General features: G+C 43.8%; 1 protein-coding gene across 5 annotated transcripts in view; it reads left to right on the top strand.

The window, feature by feature from the left end:
- Nucleotides 1-19,322, top strand: part of BCAR3 (BCAR3 adaptor protein, NSP family member) — a 206,287-nt gene that overhangs the window by 112,570 nt on the left and 74,395 nt on the right. For all 5 annotated transcript variants that reach the window (XM_073810880.1, XM_073810893.1, XM_019919797.3 and 2 more), the window contains one exon: nt 14,764-14,803. In XM_073810880.1, coding sequence (XP_073666981.1) covers nt 14,764-14,803 — 40 coding nt within the window. The remainder of the gene's footprint in view (nt 1-14,763; nt 14,804-19,322) is intronic.

Raw genomic sequence — 19,322 nt, forward strand, 5'->3', positions numbered from 1 at the left:
ATAAATAAATAAAATAAAATTCAAAAATTCAAGAAAAAAGCTACATCCCTTTTTCCAAAGCACAATCATATGCATATTTTATTATATTTTATAATTAATTACAGAATTGGCTTTTTGGGGTGATTTCTCTTTTTTTCCCCTTGGGCGGCTTTTTTTTTTTTTTATCCAAGTAGACTTGATTTAAGTGTTGACAGGCTACATCCCTTTTTTAATTTTCAAAGCAATGCACATAATATGCCCCCACCTCGAGTGAGAAAGTAACTCTTTATTGAGACTTTAATGTGATTGCCAGTATCAGCAGAGAAACTGTCCATCTAACTACACACTAGCTCATATTTTTCCAAGTGATATCATATCTCTGTCCACCAGGCCAACCCTGTTTTAACCATCTATTTGTTCATTTTCCCATAAACAGCTGGAAATGGCCCTGTAGTACACTCTCTGTCCTCTTCGTTATCTCCCTGATTGACCTCCTCCCTGGCATTTCAAATGTATCCAGAGAGATTCATTTTCAGCTGAAGCAGCCAGCCTCTCAAGACCACTTTGAAAACATCTAGTCTCAGGGGGGCTGGGGAGCCAGGCGCTGCCCTGACAGCAGTGACCTTCCATTGCTGAGGGAGTTCTGTGAGGCCATCATGGCTCAGTCACAGGCCTGTGGCTAACTTATCTCCTTCATGTGGAGGCCCATCAGTCCAAGAACAACATTTCTCTCTTATTCCTTCTCTCGCTCTCTCTCCAGTGTTATTCTTCCCTTGGTGAACCCATGGAGTGTGGTGGATGGGAGGGGTTAGATTCTAGATCTTCTGCGCGTGCGCGCGCGCGCACACACACACACACACACACACACACACACATTCATGCTCGTTCATTCATTCAAACCAACATTGATTGAGCAACTGTGCTCTGGGGATAGAGGTGAATAAAATAAAATATGGTCCCTATTCTCAGTGAGGTCATAGTCCAGTAAGGGAGATAGACAGGAGTACATATGCCGTATTGAATTATAATTATTATAATAAGGTTTTATAATGCATAGAAAATAAGTGCTGAGGAGATGTATTAATTCTGTGGGTTGGTGCTGGGGAGGGAGGAAAGCAGGGGAAACAGTGGTCAGAGAAGATGGGAATGAATAGGAAGACGATGGGGACTCTAGGCTTCTTGGTTCAGGGAATTCCAAATAGTTTGGATTTGTTGGAATGAAAGGAGCAAGGTGACGAGATGAGGCTGGTGAGATAGGCAAGGCCTTCGAACCCCGGATATCATCTAATAAAATTTAAAATGAGAATGCTAGACTCTCCCACGTGTTAATCTTACCTAAAAGAACATGTGGTCTAGTCAGGAATATCGTCCGGTGGAAGCAAAATCTTAGTAGATTTAAAGCCTGTTGCTGTCTCTTCCTCGCCCCGTCGCTCCATCCCCACATCTCCCCAAGATGTTGAGTTGTTAATTGAGCGTCATGCTGGAGAACAAAGGGTGACTGACAGCTCTAGGTTCCAAGGCCCTATCCACATGCAAAGAGGCTGAGGTTGCCAGTGAAGGGCGAACTTTCTCCTGGTCGTTGGGTTCACCCTTCCTGATGGTTGATGTGCCCTGGTACATGGGTTGGTTAAAAATGGTGAACCAGCAGACCCCTAGGCTGCAGTTTTGGTCTTCCTTGGCCCTACTAGTACATGTATGTAAACAGAGAGACAACCTGCTGGTCACACCCATCTTAAGTCTTTTTGTGCTGCATTTCAGTTATATGTTCTAGGAATGAGTTCATTTGTGATGAATGAACACCCATAAGCAAGAAGTCCATCCCAGGCACATAAGCCTTCTAGTCCCTGACCTGAGTTAAGTTTTAAAGTTGAAGATTTTTGCACAGTGCTTTCATATCCAGGAACCCTGCTGTACTGAGCAGCTTCGTGTAGATTCTCTGTGTGTGCTACAGTCATCATTTGTGAATCATGACAGTTTTGTTCTCCCTTTTCCAATTCTTATACCTTTTATTTCTTTTGTTTATTTAACTGCACTGACTAGGACCTCCAGGACAGTGGTGCACAGAAGCAGTAATTGTGGACATCCTTGTCTTGTTTCTGTTTGATTGATTGATTTTATCAGTGATTCTCATACTTCACCATTAAGAATGAGGTTTTTCATAGGTACACTTGTCCTTTTTTATTTCTACTTTGTGAAGAGTTAGCTTTTTCCCTGCTGAGATCATGAAAAGATTATGATATTTTTTAAAATCCTTATCCCCCCATCAATTAGAAGCCCAAAATGATTTTTCTCCTTTAATCCTTTAATGTTAATGTGGTGAATAGATTTTCTCATGTTAAACTGACCCTATATTCCTGGAGTCAACCCAATTTGATTATGATGTATTTTTGTACATCTTGGATTAGGTTTGTCAATATTTTGTTTAGGATTTTTTTCGTATCTATTCATGTGTGAGATTAGCCTAGGCTACCTTTGCTTTCTTTTATTGACCTGGTGTGCTTTTGATATCAAATTTATAGTATCCTTTTTTTCAGGTCTCTCATTTTCAAAGTAATAAGTTCCCAAGTTTGGCAGAACTTCCTGGTTAGAAAAGCCATCCAGGTCTGTAGATATTGAACAACTGATTCAAGTTTTTACTCATTATAGGACTCTTCAGATTTTCTGTTTGAGTCTATTTTAGTATTATTTCTCCAGGAATTTGTTTTTCCTAAGCTTTCAAATTTATTGGCATAAGATGTTCATAGTATTCTCTTACAGTGCTCTCTTGTTATCTGTGATTATGCTCCCACTTCATTTCTCTATTGTTTTGTGCCTTCTCTCATTTTCCCCCTGGATTATATCTGTCAGAGGTTTATTTTACTAGGCTTCTGAAGAACCAGGCTTCATTTGTTGCTCCCTTACTGTATCATTTTTTAAAAATTTAATTTCTGCTCTTTTTATCTTTAGTCTTTTTTTAATGTTCTGTTCTCTTAACTTAAGCTGGACACTGAATTAATTTCAGTCTTTTCTAAAAGTAAGCATTTAAGTCTCTACGTTTCCTCCAAAATACCACTTTAACTGTATCCTACAGGTACTATATCCTACATTCTGAAAATCTGTCTTGTGAGTTTAATCTGGTCAACAGTTACCATGTTTGGTGATACATTTGGGTTTATAGCTGCCTCTTATTCTGTATGTCTGTCCTGTTTGTACATTTTTTCTAACCTATGGGGTTTTTTAATTGCCTTATTTTAAATTGGCTTTTAAAAAATACTCTATTCCTATTCACTTAGTGGTTATTTAAAAAATACTTTTATATGACTTTAAACAACATAATAGAGTGAAACAATACCTCTCCTTTTTCCTGAGCAATGCAGGACTTAGAACATAAGCTTTGGATACCTTCCACTTGGCTCATACGTCAATGTTGCCTTGTGTTTTAGTTTGTCTTTTTAAATTGTGGTAAAATACACATACCATAAAATTTACCATCTTAGCCATTTTTAAGTGCACAGTTCAGTAATGTTAAGTACATTCACATTGTTGCACAACCAGTCTCCAGAACTCTTTTCATCTTTATTTATTTATTTATTTAAATAAATTTATTTATTTTTGGCTGTGTTGGGTCTTTGTTGCTGCATGCGGGCTTTCTCTAGTTGCTGCGAGCAGGGGCTACTCTTCGTTGTGTTGCATGGGCTTCTCATTGCAGTGGCTTTTCTTGTTGCGGAGCACAGGCTCTAGGCGTGCAGGCTTCAGTACTTGTGGCACATGGGCTCAGTAGTTGTGACACATGGGCTCAGTAGTTGTGGCTCGCGGACTCTAGAGCGCAGGCTCAGTAGTTGTGGTCCATGGGCCTAGTTGCTCCGTGGCATGTGGGATCTTCCTGGACCAGGGCTCGAACCCATGTCCCCTGCATTGGCAGGCGGATTCTTAAGCACTGAGCCACCAGGGAAGTCCTATTTTATTTATTTTTATTGGAGTATAATTGCTTTACAATGTTGTGTTAGTTTCTGCTGTACAATGAAGTGTATTAGCTATATGTATACATATAACCCCTCCCTCTTGGACCTCCCTCCCACCCTCCCATCCCACCCATCTAGGTCATCACAGAGCACCGAGCTGAGCTCCCTGTGCTATACATCAGTTTCCCACTAGCCATCTATCTATTTTACACATGGTAGTGTACTTTTGTCAAACCAAATCTCCTAATTCATCCCACCCTCCTCTTCCCCACCGTGTCCCCATGTCTGTTCTCTACGTCTGCATCTCTATTCCTGCCCAGCAAATAGGTTCATCTGTACCATTTTTCAAGATTCCACTTATATGCATTAATATATTTCCTTTTCTTTTTGTGACTTACTTCACTCTGTGTGACAGACCTGAAACTCTGCACCCATTAAACAACAACTCCCCATTCTCTCTTCCCCCGCCCCTGGCAACCACCATTATACTTTCTGTCTCTATGATTTTGACTACTCTGGATATCTTACATAAGTGAAATCATACAGTTATTTGACTTTTTGTGACAAGCTTATTTCACTTAGCATAATGTCCTCAAGTTTCTTCCATATTGTAGCATGTGTCAAAATTTTCTTCCTTTTTAAGGCCAAATAATATTCCATGGTATATATACCACATTGTGTATGTACCACACCTTGTTTATCCATTTATCTACTCATGGACACTTGGATTACTTCCACCTTTTGGCTTCTGTGAATAATGCTGCTACGAACATGTGTGCACAAATATCTCTTCAAAATCTTGCTTTCAGTTTTTGGGGGTATATGTTCAGAAGGCAAATTGCCGGATCATGTAGTAATTCTACTTTTAATTTTTTGAAGAACCACCATACTGTTATTAGATATTTGTCTTATTTTGCACTGTCAGTGCTGGTTTAGAGTTGCCTACGTGTTTACCAGTTCTTCGTGCATCATTCAGTCTTAGATCTTAAGCTTTCCTTCTGGCATCCTTTTCCTGCTTCCTGAAGGGTATTTTCGATTTTCATTTGTCTCAAATTGTCTTTATTCACCCTTGTTCTAGGTAGTTTGCTGGGCAAGAAATTTTGTGCTCCTCACTTTCCCTTTTGACTGATGAGAATCTGCTGTCAGTCTAATTGTCATTGATCTCGGGGAAGCCTTTCTTTGCTCTTCTGCTGCTTTTAAGATCTTCTCTTTGTTTTTGGTGGTCTGTAGTTTCATTACAATGTGTTTATTTTTGTTTACACTGCTTAGGACTCATGGGATGCCTGAATCTGATAATTAGTATCTTTCATTAATTTTGAAGATTTCCCATCATTATTTCTTTGACTATTGCTTTTTGCCTTTCTCTCAATTCTCTCCTTCTAGAGTTCTGGTTAATTAAGCCTTCTCATTCTACCTTCAATGTCTCTTTTATATTATTCTTCACCTTTTCTCTCTGAGCTGTGTTTTGTATAATCTCTTTATATATTTGTTTTAATTCATAAATGTTTTCTCTAGTCATGTCTAAGTTATTTAGAAGGTTATCTTTATAATTCTTTATATCTAGATATTTTGATCAATTAGCTTTTTATTTCTGGAAGTTATAGTAGATTATTTTTATGTCTGCCTGTTTCTTCTTAGGTCACTTTTTTATTCCATCTTTTAAAAAAATTTATCGTACATCATTATTTTATAGCTTATATCTGAAATTCCAATATCTGAAGTCTTTGGGGATCTCAATCTATTGTCATTTCTACTAACTTTCAGTCATTGGGGCTTGTTTTCTCATGTATGTGGTTATTTCTGAAAGGGAATTTTTGTATTTAACCAAACTTGTGGATATCCTGAGTAGCTTTCTGTTGCAGATCTAGTTTTCCTCCAGAAAGGATTTACATTGTTTCCTTGCTAATGGTGCCACCAACCCAGACGCTTTAATTTTTTTTCAGTTTTGGATTCTCTGTCAAAGCAGGTCATATAAATATGAATCCCAAAGGCTTACTTGTGGTTACAGATTCTTAGGGGAGACTATTATTATTTTTTTTCCATCGGAATCTGTGGTGGAGACAGTAGCTCTCCTTGGTTCCCTTTGCTAGAGCTTGTTTTTTCTTTCGTGTTGTGTTGTGTTTAGCACATTCCTTCCGTAGTGGGTGGTGTAGTCCCGTTCTGATGGTTCAGGTGGGTTTATGTGGGGCTTTGGGGTTAGCTGCTCACTCGTATGAACCCAGGGCTTAGCCTCCCTGCTTTCCTCCTTACCTTTTTGTTGCTGTTGTTCACGTTTTGTGTTCTTGACTTGTTCTGTTTCTGTATCTGTTTTGTATGTGTTTCCTGAGACTTTCCCTTTCTTGTATTTGGAAATACATCTGTAATTTGATTATCATTTAATTTTGAGAATATCTGGTCTACCAGATTTAGCAAAGGGAGGTCCCATCGTAGAAATTTCGAATTTTCTGAGGCCTTATTTGGATTATATAGATACAAGGGTGATTAATTGTGGTTTATATTTTCATTTGTGCATTTTTGTCCTTGTTTATTTATTAATTGGCTGCTGTGTGACAAATACTTTTGTATGTGCTTGTTCACATTGGCGAGCAAGACAGAGGTAGCCGCTGACCTCAGGGAGCTTACAGTCCTGCGGAAAAGACATAAGCAAGCAGTGGCAACTGAGGTGGGGGTGATGGAGAAGACCAAAGTGTTATATAAAATCGGACACTCTTTTTTTTTTTTTTTTTGCGGTACGCGGGCCTCTCACTGTTGTGGCCTCTCCCGTTGCGGAGCACAGGCTCCGGACGCGCAGGCTCAGCGGCCATGGCTCACGGGCCCAGCCGCTCCGCGGCATGTGGGATCTTCCCGGACCGGGGCACGAACCCGTGTCCCCTGCATCGGCAGGCGGACTCCCAACCACTGCGCCACCAGGGAAGCCCAAAATCGGGCACTCTTGTCTAACTTCTGCACAGCTACTTGGCTTTGCTGTTCTCTGGCTTTCCTTCATGAGTTAACTACTTTTGCTGGTGTGAAGAGGTCCCTTAAATGTTATATTTCATCATACTTTAAGGGAAAGATTTATGTGTTCATAATCTGAGGGATGTGAAAGACTCTCCTGAAAGTAACTTATTTATCTGTTGAGAAGGAAGGAAAACTTATTTGAGACATTCAGTAGCTAAATGGCAGCAATTATGTGGACTGCTAACTGGAACATGGATGGTAATGAGGTAAAGTCCTATTAATTCAGAACCTGGTAGTCTAGTTAGTACAGTATGGTGCTCGAGGCAGAGGTGTTTGCTAATTCATTCTTTTTTTTTTTTAATTAATTAATTTATTTTTGGCTGTGTTAGGTCTTCGTTGCTGCTCACGGGATTTCTCTAGTTGTGGCGAGCAGGGGCTACTCTTCGTTGCGGTGCACAGGCTTCTCACGTTGCAGAGCACGGGCTCTAGGCGCGTGGGCTTCAGGAGTTGTGGCACGCAGGCTCCGTATTTGTGGCGCACGGGCTTAGTTGCTCCGCGGCATGTGGGATCTTCCCGGACCAGGGCTCGAACCCATATCCCCTGCGTTGGCAGGCGGATTCTTAACCACTGCACCACCAGGGAAGTCCCTGCTAATTCATTCTTAACAAATGTATGGAGTCCCTGCCAAGTGCTAGGCACCATCTACCCAGTTCCCTTAGAAAGAATTCAGTGAGTGTCCTTACCTCTTTCTTCCCTTTCGCCCACCAAATCCTGCCATTTACCAAGGTCTATCTATTCACAGTTCTAAAAGTCTCTCAAGTCTGTACACCATCCCCCCACTCCCTCTATCGCTCTAATCCAGGCCTCATCATCTCTTACCCAGACCCCTTTAGTACCCTCTCCTTTAGTCTTCCTGACTCCGCTTTGCCCCCCACTAATCTGTTTTCCACACTGCTGCAGGGGGATTTTTCTAAAACACAAATCTCTGGTTATTCTCCAGCTTAAGAGCCTTGAACAAATCCCACTGCTTTCAAGATAAAGTCTAAATGTGTTTACGTGGCATCCAAGCCCCTTATGATCTGGCTCTGCCTCTTCTTCTTCTCCCAACCCCCACCAGTCCTGCTGCTTCCCCCAGCCCTGTGCTTCCGTTAGTTGTTCTTTTCTTCGTTAATTCAGCAAGTGGTTTCTGAGCAACTGCTATGTGCAAAGTACTGGGGACACCAAGGTACACAAAGCAGAGAAAGCCCCACTCTTGCAGGATTATATTCTGGGAAACAGACAGACCATGAGCAAATAAACATTTCATATAATATCAGATAATGTGGGAAAAGATGAAGCCAGAAAAGGGGATAGAGGGTGATGGTGCTCATTTAGATGAGATGGTTAAGGAAGCGATGTTTGAGAGAGACCTGAGAGCTGTGAGGAGTGAGCCTTCGAGTATATCTGGGGAGACTATTCCAAGCAAAGGAACAGTAAGTGCCAAGCCACAGCAGCAGGAGCCGGCTTGATGTGTTTGAGCAACAGAAAGAAAAGTCAGTAGGGCTTGGATGGAATAGACAAGCGTATTAGCGTTTTTTTTGCTGAGTAACACACCACAAACTTGGTGACTTAACACCTGTTTGTTACCTCACAGTTTCTGTAGAGCAGAAGTCCTTCATGGCTCAACTGGGTTCTCAGCTCAGGGTCTCACTCAAGATGTCAGCAGCTGCGTTCTCACCTCAGGCTCTGGGGGAGAATCTGCTTCCACGCTCATTCAGGTCGTCGGCAGAATTCAATTCCTTGCAGTTGTAGGACTGAGGTCTCCATCTCCTGGCCATCTGCCAGGGGCAGCTCCCATCTCCTGGAGGTTCGGTGTCTTGGGCCTCATCACAGACCCTCTCATAACATCACACTGGCAACAGGGTCCCTCATGTCAAATTCCCCTCCCTCTTCAAGTCAGGTCCCCTCAGATAATTGCCTTGTCTTGATGTCAGCTGACTTGCGATGTTAATAACATCTGCAAAATCCCTTCACAGCAGTACCTAGATTAGTGTTTGACTGACTCACCAAGGGACAGGAATCTTGGGAGGGGGCATCTTTGAAATTCTGCCTAACACGATGAGGTTGGAGAGCTGGCTGGGGTCATGCCAACCAGGGCATTGAAGGCCACGGTGGGGACCTCAGGGTTTTGTTCTGACTGGATGAGAGATATTAGAGGATTTTGAGCAGGGGAGTGATCTGAGTAGTAGCACGACTGCTATCGTGGAGATTGTGGAGATGGAGTAGAATTGGGGAGGGTAATGCAGGGGTCCAGGGAAGAGATGATGGTGGCCTGGGCCAGCGGGGAATTAACTCCACAACACTGTGGTTCCTCAGACGTACCATATTGTCACGTGCTTCTCTCATTGCCTGGGCATGTCTCATCACCACCTACCCCACAGCTTCTTCATTGGGACAAGTCCCTACTCAGCCCTCGAACCTCCCACTGACACTCTCACTAAGTTGAATTGTGCTGGATCAATTGATCTGTGTTTCCCACTTGCCTGCAACCTCTCTAAATGCAGGGCCTTTGTCTTTGGTTCTTGTATTTCTGTTGTCTGGCCAACTGCATAGCATATTGTAGATGCTTGATAATGTTTGTGGGATGAATGCAAGAACTGTGGGACATACTGGGCATGAAGTAGACACATCACTACTCTTGGGTTGCTCACCTTGTAGAGGGAGAGACCATATATAAATAAATAAACATACAGTGAACATGCATGGAAACACCATGCCACCTGCACAGAGGAAGTGTGCCAGCCAGCTCTGCACATCATTGTTGTGCGTGGAGTTTAAGGGGAGCCTCAGTCTGGAATAGCTGGATCTAGTTTCTCACATCCCTCCATTGTATGAAATAATCATGTATTACAAGCAATTCCGTTTTATGTTTTATCCAAAGGGACATTTGTGTGGCAACACCATTAGCCATTAAGTTAGTCTATAGTCTTTAAATAAGGAAACATCCATTCACTTAAAACATTCTCTAATTGAAGACAGACATAGGGCACTTCCATCTCCATCTGTATTCGAACTGCTCAGAAAAGATCTATGTTAGTGAAATTTTGTTTGTGTATTCAAGACAGAAAACCTCTTCACTCAAAATAGCAACCACTTATACATCAAGTGTCCTTTTAAGAGGGAGGATATTATTAACCTGGTTACCGATGAGAAACAAACCAAAATAGTAAATATGTATAACATTTCTGTGACTCCCAGCTAAACATCCCTCAGTATGAACTTAAGAAAGTGGGATGCTGGAAAGAATGATTTAACCAGAGTAAACACAGTGATGTTATTTAAAACTTAATAAACCTAAGAACAAAATAACAGGAGAGTCCAGTTTCATCCTGCTGCTTTCCTGCGGTCTGTGGATGGCGCTCAGCGGGGCAGCCTGCCCGACAGAGGGGACACGGTGCCTGCCAGACTCTGCAGTTGTAAAGAGAGATGCACACAACATCACGGTTTCACATGGGTGGGGATTCATAATTGACATAAGCAAAAAAAAGATTAAAAAAGCTTTTCATTTACATTGCCAAGTTTCTGTGTTTGTTTTCTAGTGATCTCTTTTGGGGAATATAAAGATATGGTTTAAGGAGTGTTTGTGGCACAGTCCTGTATGAATAATAGGGTATTCTATTTCAAATTAGAGGCTGGGGCTACAGGGCCAACTGCTATGTTTTCCAGCTCATGTCTTCTTTCTGGTTAGATGGGTTAGGGCTAGGGTTAGGCTGGCTGAGAAAGGAGACACAGCACTTCTGCATTTAAATATAATTTTAATTTGGTTCGAGGCAATGATTTTTAAAGCTTTTGGATTTATAACACACTCACTCAGTTTTATCATACTCTCCTTATCTTCCCTCATCTCTCTAAAAAGGACGAGTAGGGGCTTCCCTGGTGGCGCAGTGGTTGAGAGTCCGCCTGCCGATTCAGGGGACGCGGGTTCGTGCCCTGGTACGGGAATATCCCACATGGCCCGTGAGCCATGGCTGCTGAGCCTGCGCTTCCCGGAGCCTGTGCTCCGCAACGGGAGAGGCCACAACAGTGAGAGGCCCGCGTACCGCAAAAAAAAGGAAAAAAAAAGGACGAGTAGAAGAATACAAGGATCCACTAGGGCACCCCTTGGTGCACTGAACTAGAACTTGGATCCCCCTCTGCTCTGGGAACAGAATGAGCAAGGCTTCCTTAGCAGAGTTCATTTGGGGGCGGGGTCAAGAGGGGACTTCAGTTTTATCCCTAACCAGCAGCTCTTGTTTTCCTTCTCTTTTGCCAAAAGAGGTGTGTGTGGTGGAGGAGCGCCATAGGAACACGGGAGTTCATCCGAGGCTGGGGAGACACTTGGGAGAACACCCCAGGCTCCTAGGTGCCGGGGTCTCTGGGCAGGAGAGCAGGGTGGTGGGGAGAGCAGGTATGTTACTGACTTGGGTCCTCAGACTCTTTAATCAATAGAAATTGATGAGAGGCCAGACAAGAAATTCAGGCAAGGCTTTATTGGGACTCGTGCTGCAGCACGAGGGAGTGAAAACAAGTAACAGGTACCCTTGCTCGCTCCCTCAGTGGGGGAGAGCTGGTCCCTTAAACGGGGTGAGCGCAGGCGCAGATCGGTGGGTCGGGCCAGAGTGGCTTAGGTGGTCTGCCCATCCTCTTGGTGGCGCTGTGTGCAGGGCTCACGCGCAGTACCCTGCTTTTGCTCCTGGCACCTGAGAAGTGGCAGCTGGGTTTTGGTCTTTTTGTATCTTATTCATAATTTGCCCCAACCGTGCACGTGTGCAGTTATCTTTAGTTCTTTATAGTTTCTTTATATTCCGTTGCTCCAGGAGATATTTGTCCAGGTGCAAGCACTGCAGTAATGGGTCCCAGGTCCCCGCCTGTCTCACATGGGCCACCCTGCCTTGAGGTGACCCCATCTCTGAGCGGCGACCCTGCTGCAGCTGGGGCTGCCTCAGGAGCCACTCATACACAGCACTCGTGTTGGTTGTCCCACACCCTCCCCAAGAGAGTCTGAGGGATCTATCCTGAGAGAACTAGCTCAGAGTTTTCAGGTACACCTCTAGAGAAAGTACACCTCAGCTTTCAGTAGGTAAAAGGAAAAGGATTTTTACAGCTAAATCTGGTGAGAAGAGCAGATCCTGGACAAAATTCTAAAAAGAATTTACTAAAAGAATGACCTTTGATCACCTAAAAAAAGAGTTAAAATTGCCGATCATGACTGTGTGGTCTTGGTATTTGGCAGATAGTTTCCCCAAAATGAATGAAATGAAGCTCAGGGAAAATATTTGACAATGTTAGTTGCCAATGAAAAAATTCAAGCTTTCAAGTTAGAAGACTTGTATCCTCTACCGTAAGCTTGGCAATTCCCAGTACCTAGTAACTTCTGATGAGATCAGTGATGGTATTAACCAATGTGATTCTTCTTTTACATGATAATGAAATGGGTCAAAATTTGGAAAATCTGTATAACTCAGTGAACCAGTGTTTCCCAGAATAGTGGTTATGGAATCACACATGGACAAAATGTCCATTCAAAGTGCAGGACAGATGGAAAAGAGTAAGAGATGTGGTTTCAGATTCCACATCACAGCTAACCTTTAAGAAACTACTACTTGTCAAGTTTTGGCATGTTATCAAAGTAGAACATCCATAATTATATGCAAGTCCATTAAATATCCCTCCCTTTCCAATTACATAACTGTGAATGTGGATTTTCTTCATTTATTTCAACCAAGACATATCACGACATATTGAATGCAGAAGTAGATGTGAGGATTTACCTGTCTTCTAGTAAGCCAGACGTTTAAAAGATTTGCAAAAATGTAAGACAATGTCACTCTTCTCACTAAATTCTTGCTATGAAAAACGTATCTGTTTTTCATTAAAACGTTATTTATTTAAACATATAATGGGTTTACTTTAAAAATATGTATTAATATTTTGCAAGTTTCTCGGATTTAATTTCTAATATCAGTAATCAGTAGATATAACCCACATGAACAAAATTTTTCAGAGTCCTCAATTATTTAGAGTGTAAAGAGATCCCGAGACCAAATCATTGGCTTAAAAAGCACACACCTACACGGTTTATCCATGCATTGACATATGTGTCTGAATGTATATAATGTACATTTTAGAACTTACATAAAAATAGAAACGTGAAGAAGATGAGAAACAGCATTTCAGTGGTTCTAACATCTTTCTGCACTCCCAGGGCCAGGCCACTGGGCCAGATGATTAGCATAAGACTGGATGCCTATAAGCCTAAAATGTTAATTCAGTAGAAAACCAGGAGTTTTCGAATTTAAAGGGGAGTATGACCAAAGCCCTGCTGACAAAGTTTTTAGTCACTAGCCGGGTGGTCCCATGGTCACAAAGTCTGATGACATCAATGCAATGTCCAGACTGCAGCAGAAGAGGTGGTGACCCAGCACAGCAGACGGACTCGGCTGCTTTGGGAAAAGATGCCTGATTAACACACACAAGCTTGGAGGCAAAGAGTATGCCTGGTTTTCAGGCTCTGAAAGACTGATTTATACCCCTCTTTGATGGAAATGCACCAGGGACTTTGAGCTTAAGCCCTTCTCGGATACTTTGGCCTTACAAAGGGACTCATTTCAGAACCTAATCTGTTTGCACATCCGAGAGGAGCATCTCCGAAGCCAGCCTGCCTCTGTGCGTGTGCCCTGTGTGCAGCCCTAAGTGGACAGACCACTCCAGGAATAGCTTTGGGGGTTGGATCCATTTCACAACAAGATGGTGTGCCCCTGAGCTGTGGGATCGACTCCTTGTGTCCCAGCAGGGGTCCTGCTGCCCCTGTTCAGGGGAGAAGGGCTGCAGTCTCTCCACAGAGGGAAGCATCCAAGCCCCCGAGGGTCTGGGGTTGAGCTCACCCTTCCAGAGGCAGCTGCTTGCCGGTAGTGATCCCCCGCCTTCTGAAGGATGCGTCCACTTTCTAGGTATACTGACACCCCGCCCCCACCTTAAGAAGACTACTCCTATCGGCTACAGAGCCATTCTGTCCTTTAAAAAATGATCCCGTCTCTGCAGGGTGATGTGTTGATTTTGTGGAGTTTAAGTCTCTGAAGGCAGCTGTCTTTTCACATAGTCTGTTAAGGGGGGCACTTTGCTGTAACTCTGCCGGTGCTGGAAACGTCAGCTCTCATGTCTCTCCCTCTTTTCCTTTGCCTTAGATCCTCTTCCACTATAATAAGTCAGCCTCCTCAGTGACACCACTGCTGTTTACTTTTAATTGTCTGGTTAATCCTAACAGTATGATAGACATGAGCAGACATTAAATGGGGAGAGAAAAAACACCGGGGCACCAAAGAAAATTAGGATGAATTGCTCAGCTTGACAGCAAAAGAGAAAGGTGATTTAGAAGCAGAGCTGGGTTCAGAACTCACTCACCCGGGTGCTGGGTGACCTTGAGCAGCCGATCTGCCCACCTGAGCCTCCGTTTTCTGTCAAAGTGGGTGTGACACAGTTGCCTGGTCCAAAGTGTTGCAGGTTTGGGCATCCAGCCCTGCTTTACTCGCATCTCTCACAGCTCTTTGCTTCGGACCGTTAGGCTAATTTCTATGTTCAGAGTGAATCTAGAATTACCACATATGAATAGTCTAACTCTTGGAGCTTGAATTTGACAGGAAAACATGTGGAGCTTCTAGACTGAGGTCATGGTGGTATCCTGTACGTCCTCCACCCCGTGGAGACACCTGTGAAAGAAATCTCTGTCTGTTCTAACTTCCTTATCTGTCTGCTGTGGGTATTGCCTGGGAGGTGGGGCCATCTTAATAATGTGAATGAACAGGGTGAAATAATGTTGGGTACATTTTACCCAGGGTAAGATTGCATTGTTCCCAATTGTTCTTATATTTATATTTTCTCTTTTCAGGGATCAGCATCTTCTGGACCCAACTCTGGAATATGTGAAGGTAGGAAACCAGGATTTAACGTGTAGTAGGGAGCCTGTGGTAATAGATTTCCCATTTCTAACACAGTGTTGCCAGATAATGTCACCATCTGGCTTGTGTAGGAAGCTGGTTAGATTGAAACCACCAGGATGTAATTTGACTGTTTTGGGCTTTTAGTAATCTTTGCAGGGGTCTTATGTCACCCTATTCTAAGTTTACAAACTCTTCCCCTTATCTGAAACCCTGGGGGCTAGATGTGTTTTAAAACTTCAGAGTTTTTCGGAAAGGTAATATGGTACATATATATATAACACCCCCAAAGGGAGCTGGGGTCAGCATCCCACAATCAAGCCCATCATTTCAGCAGTGAAATGTGAGAATGTTCACGTGAAGTGGGATAAATAGACTACAAATGATTTTACCTAGTTCAGGTCACATTTTGCCACCAAATGAGGTTGGGTTTGTTCTGCTGCTAAATGAATTATTTAAAATTGTCAGTTTTCAGAGTTTTTGGATTTTGGAATGGCAGACAGGAGTTGTGAAGCTGTGTTTACCTTCATTGGAGGACTGAAGGCTCCCTGAGGCTTCCTGAGCCATCCTTTCCATTTCAGCAGCCACCCTCTTGTTCAGTGGCTAATCTGGGACCATGAGCTGTGTAATACTTTACTTTCCAGTGGGGCTGACATTCAGTGCGTCCAAATACTCAACGCTTCTAAACAATCTTCTGAACAGAAAGAAATGATGCTTTTCACTTCTGTCCCCCCCTCCCCATTTTTCAGGTGTGTATCTTTGTTTTATTTTATTTTATTTTCGAGAACTGTAATTACGTCTGGCACCTACAACAGAAAAGAGAACTCGGATTTCTCATAACAAAAATATATCATTAAATTTTAGGAGAAATCATGGTACAAGTTAGGACTTAAGGTGCTTGCCTCCTAGGAGCCACATTTTGTCTTTATTATTCCCGCATCCTGGCTTCGGAGTATTTAGGCCTGTTGCTTTTTGTGTGCCTGTGACTGTGCCTGCCCCAGGGTTTTGGCATTTCTTCCCTTTAGACCAGAGAATGGAAGGTCTAAAGCTTCTCCTAGAGGAGAAAACTCTAGTAGAACCACGTGGCCACTGGAGGCAGTCATAATGAAGTTTGTTGGAATGGAGGTGGATTTTATTTTTCCCCTCTCTTCTACCCCCACTATGTCTGAGCTGTAGCTTAACTGCAGCCAACGTGTAATCCTAAGCCAGCAGGGCTGCTGTGTCAGACTCTGGTCAGGGCTTTATAAATGATGTGTTGGCGGCATCACATACGCTTTTGTGCAGGTTGTACACTGCAAGGAATTTGGGGACACTATCCACATAAACTACGATTTGACTTGACCATAACATAAAAAATGTGCCCTAGACTTCTGCAGTGTGTAAATCACAGCTGTCCTTTAGAACTCACTGCACGCCATGTTCCAGAAACTGGCTATCTCCCACTGCAGGCTCACTCAAGCTGTGCTCACCTGCTCCCCTTACTCCATAATTCCGTTTTTTCTTTCACTGAAGTCCCAGCTTTTTAAGATAATCCAATGAGGAATTCTAAACCTAAGCAGAGGCTTTGGGAAGGACTGACTTACTTAGTATTATCTAAGCTATTGCATCTCATGCATGAATATTGGTCATCGTGAGTTGTCGTGTTGACTGAGAAGAGGTGTGAGGTTGTCGGTGCTTCCATCTAGCTGGGCTCCCCCTGCCTTCCCTGGTAGTGATAGAACTGCTCTTGGTGGCTCCAGGAGCACCCTCTTCGAGGACTCGCTGAGGTGTTCCGAAGGTTACTCTTTCCTCCCATCCTCATCTGAATCTGGTCAGAGCTTTAGAGATGAAATCTCTACGTCCCTCCTTGATGCATTGCATTTTTTTTTTTCTTTCTCACTTTGCCCTTGGTTTGGAGGAATGGCTTGGGGATTTGCTGAGTGAATGTAGGGTATTTTCATTTGCCTCCATGGGCACTAAAGCTCTGAAAACACACTCACAGAGGCCTTGGGCCTCAAGGTCTGAATGGACCCACGTGTCAGTTGTCTTGGGCCAGCGCAGGCCCGTCCTAGCATTTCAGACTTAGCTACCCTCTTGAGCCCTGCTGACCAGCCCATGCCTCCAAGCCCTCGTATATCTGTGCCAGCTGGTGCCTAGAGCCTGGAGGGTGGCTGAAGATGATTGAGGGAGGTGAGAGGTGCAGATAAAGTGGATGCAGTTTGGCCCTCTGACTTTGAGCTGTTTCTTCCCTATCATCCCCTTTCTCGGGCACGGACAAACGTATTCTATGTAAAGTATGTTGCCTCCTGTAGGGCCCTTTCTGGTAGAGTCAGAGTTTTAGCAGTTCATTGTGACCTCAGAATGGGGGCGGGGGGAGCGGGGAGCAAGCAGATCTCTGACTGGGTATCATCTCGGCAGTAGAAGCACCCAGTTGGGGCCAACTGACAGCCGTTCTCATCCTTTTAGGAGCCGCCTTCCCAAGTCTCCCTTACCATGGAGACTTTCTAACCGTCTTCACCTGGTTTTCCCAGTGCTCTGATTAAGAGCGAGGTCTGGGACCACCCCTGGTTCCTCGTGTCTGGGCGAGAGGAAGCACTTGAGCTGACCCATACTTCATGGGGTGATGGGGCTGCTGTGTCGTGGCAGGAGAGAGGGAGTGACTCCACAGTTAAGTCGTGTCCAGTTTGTACTCTGTGTCCTCCTAGCACTTCCCACAGTTGGCATTGCTGCACGTCAGTAAGGCAGCGTGAAAGGGAACCCGGCAGGTGGTTGCTAGGTTACGAGGAGCTCCTCTGTGTGAGGAATGGAGGGAAAAGTGCTTGGCGGGGAAGCCCTAGGGCTGTTTGGTAGTTCTTTCATTTCTTCAGCAGGCTTACCTCCTGCTGGAGCCTCCCAGTGGCACCTGGTTACCCTAAGTGATGAATTCCCTGCTTGGATGTGATAAGAAAATTTGAATAGATCCAAAGAACCCCCAGGGATTTTGGAATCTTATTCTCCACTGTTTCTGTCTCTTTAATTCTGACTGTTAGCGAGGGGAGTTTTCTTTTTTTTTTCTTCTTCTTCTTTTTTACCTTTTCCTTGTGTCCCTAGCCCCCTTCTCTCTCCACATTCCCCACTCCCACCGACCCAGTAGCTTAAAACATGATCATCTTGAAGGTATGAGTTTAACTGTTTTGTAGAGTCATGAGATCCTTTTCTGTAATCAAATATAATTGTTTCTCTTTCACTATATCTGAACAAGACCTCTTCTTCCAGACTGGAAAGCAGAAACCTCCAAGCAGCTGCACCTTCCTCTTGCTCTTAAGGTAGTGACTTTGGCTAGTAGTGTGCAGCTCTGGAATTTTCCTCCGCGTACCTAGCATACCTTACCCTAGATAAAAACCAACTTTTTTTTTTTTTTTAAACAGAGGAAATAGCCCTAGGCAAAATTGTTCAGTAGAGTTTATCTTCTGGGCTGCTTTACCTGCTTACTGCCCCCCATTTAGTCTTTGCTATATTTTTACTGCCTTTAAAATGTATTTACTCTGTGTCTAATTTCTTAGACCTGTGTCAGGTAGCTGCTTAGAACATTTGATAAAAATAATTGTACTAAAATGTGAATACATGGTAATAGCTCAGTGTGTTATCCTTCCCAGATAGCATTCCAATAGGAGACTCCAAGTTACACAGCCCCTAAGACCCTCCAGGGAGGGGAGCCTGGTCCACGCTCTGGTCTAATTAGCGGCATGACCTTGGACTTTCCACCTTCTCTCTGTGGGTTCTGAGGCAGGAGATAGGTGGGCCCCAGGCTGAGCAGCTGGAGTTTGTCCCCTTCTAGGGAGACAGCAGGGAGGAGAAGATGAGCCCTGCCCAGATAAGGGATAAAGAGACCCATATTCCTCATCCTCGAAGTCAAGGAGACCTTCCCCACTACACAGTCGCAGAAAGAATCCTCGGAGGTCAGGAAAGGAGGGGGCACCACACCATAGTAGGTGATGTCAACCTACCCATATAGGTCTCTTTGCTAGAATCCATCTTGGCTAAGAGATGCGCGCGCACACACACAGGGGAAGACCCTGAGATAAACCAAATACAGACTCAGAACCAGGCAAAGCAAGATGATTGGCCAAAGGAAGCCTGGAAGAAATGCCCCGTAAAAGTGATTCAAACTACCATGAGGGCATGACTCTTCCTCTGAGTCTGCCTGTATGAGTCTATTCACATGTATCCTTTTTCCTCCTAATGAACACTTATTTCACTACTTTCTGTCTCTTTGTGGGAATTCATATCTACAAAGCTGATGGGCCAGGGCCTTGTCACTGGCCACTGTCCCTGATGGTCTAGTGGCTAGGATTCAGCACTCCCCCTGCCGCCACCTGACTTCAGTCTCTGGCCGGGGAACCAAAATCCTGCTTCAAGCCACCGCAGGCCAAGACCATTCGAGATCGGTTCCATCTTCCCCACAACTAGAAAACCAGGGGATGGGCCAATGTCCCTCCTAGTTTAAGACTTCTAGGATCCCCTCTGCCTGTGATAAGCCGGAGTGGAAAGG

The sequence above is a fragment of the Tursiops truncatus genome, chromosome 1 (assembly GCF_011762595.2).
Source record: "Tursiops truncatus isolate mTurTru1 chromosome 1, mTurTru1.mat.Y, whole genome shotgun sequence".
Classification (NCBI taxonomy): domain Eukaryota; kingdom Metazoa; phylum Chordata; class Mammalia; order Artiodactyla; family Delphinidae; genus Tursiops; species Tursiops truncatus.